Raw genomic sequence first — 1,039 nt, 5'->3', positions numbered from 1 at the left:
ACCGGAACCGCTTCCCCCGAGGAGCCAAGACGTCGAAGCAGTGCACCCTGGAGATGGTGACCAACGAGGCAGAGCTGCCCATGGTCTCCATTTTCAAGCAGAAGAGGGTGAAGGGCTGGTGGCCCTTCGTGGCCAGAGATGAGAACGACGAGCTGGAGGTCACCGTAAGGATGGGGAAAGGGAGATATTGCAACCTGGGGGCTGCACTCTGCAGACAGCCTCCATCCCCCCCACCCTTGGTCCCCTCTGTCCCCGTGTTTTGGGGGGCTGGGGAGCGTCGCCCAGGTCTCAGCAGGACTCTCTGCTCCCCGCAGGGGAAGGTGGAGGCTGAGCTGCACCTTCTGACAGCAGAGGAGGCTGAGAAGTCCCCCGCCGGGCTGGCTCGCAACGAGCCCGACCCGCTGGAGAAACCCAAGTGAGTTGGAACCCCCAGACCCCAGCAGGCACTGAGGAGACCCCACGGGGTGGGCCCAGGAGGGGAGCGAGGAGAGGTTCCCCTGGGAGCTGGAGGGAGAAGGGTCATGGGCCATCTCTACGGGTTCCCCCCATTGTCTGCTGCTTTTCCTCCCTCTCTTCCTCCTCTCCATCCCTTCCTGGCTCCATGGACTCTCCTTGGCCCCCCACCTCCTCCTCCCCTCTGCTCCTCACCATCAGAGTCCAGCTTTGAGTCCAGTCCTCTCGCTCCCTCACAAACCTGAGTTCCTCCCCCTGGCACATCACGCTGAGTCGCCTTGTCCACCCCCCTGTGATCCTCCTGGCCGGGCTCTTTCACTGTCCAGGATGCCCAGGGAAGAGCCTCCTGCCCTCCCTCCATCTGCCACACATCTGGACCTGTTGGAGCAGGTCCAGAGGAGGCCACGAAGATAATCCAAGGGCTGGAACCCCTCTGCTGGGAGGCCAGGCTGAGAGAGTTGGGTTTGGTCAGCCTGGAGAGGAGAAGGCTCCAGGGAGAGCTGGTGGCCTGCCAGCCTCTGGAGAGGAGCTGCAGGGGAGCTGGGGAGGGACTTTTTTTACAAGGGCTGGGAGTGGATGGTCCTGG

General features: G+C 63.0%; 1 protein-coding gene across 1 annotated transcript in view; it reads left to right on the top strand.

Moving 5' to 3' along the window:
• The window catches only part of LOC103776138 (otoferlin-like), a gene marked incomplete at its 5' end in the record, with an annotated part of 9,439 nt that overhangs the window by 8,040 nt on the left and 360 nt on the right, over window positions 1-1,039 (top strand). The window contains 2 exon segments of the mRNA XM_008943633.1: window positions 1-164; window positions 315-415. Of these exon segments, the coding sequence (XP_008941881.1) occupies window positions 1-164; window positions 315-415 (265 nt within the window).

Source organism: Merops nubicus, unplaced genomic scaffold, assembly GCF_000691845.1.
Source record: "Merops nubicus isolate BGI_N331 unplaced genomic scaffold, ASM69184v1 scaffold26797, whole genome shotgun sequence".
Taxonomy (NCBI): domain Eukaryota; kingdom Metazoa; phylum Chordata; class Aves; order Coraciiformes; family Meropidae; genus Merops; species Merops nubicus.
The sequence above is the reverse complement of the archived record's forward strand: the minus strand, read 5'-3'. Positions and strand labels throughout refer to the sequence as shown.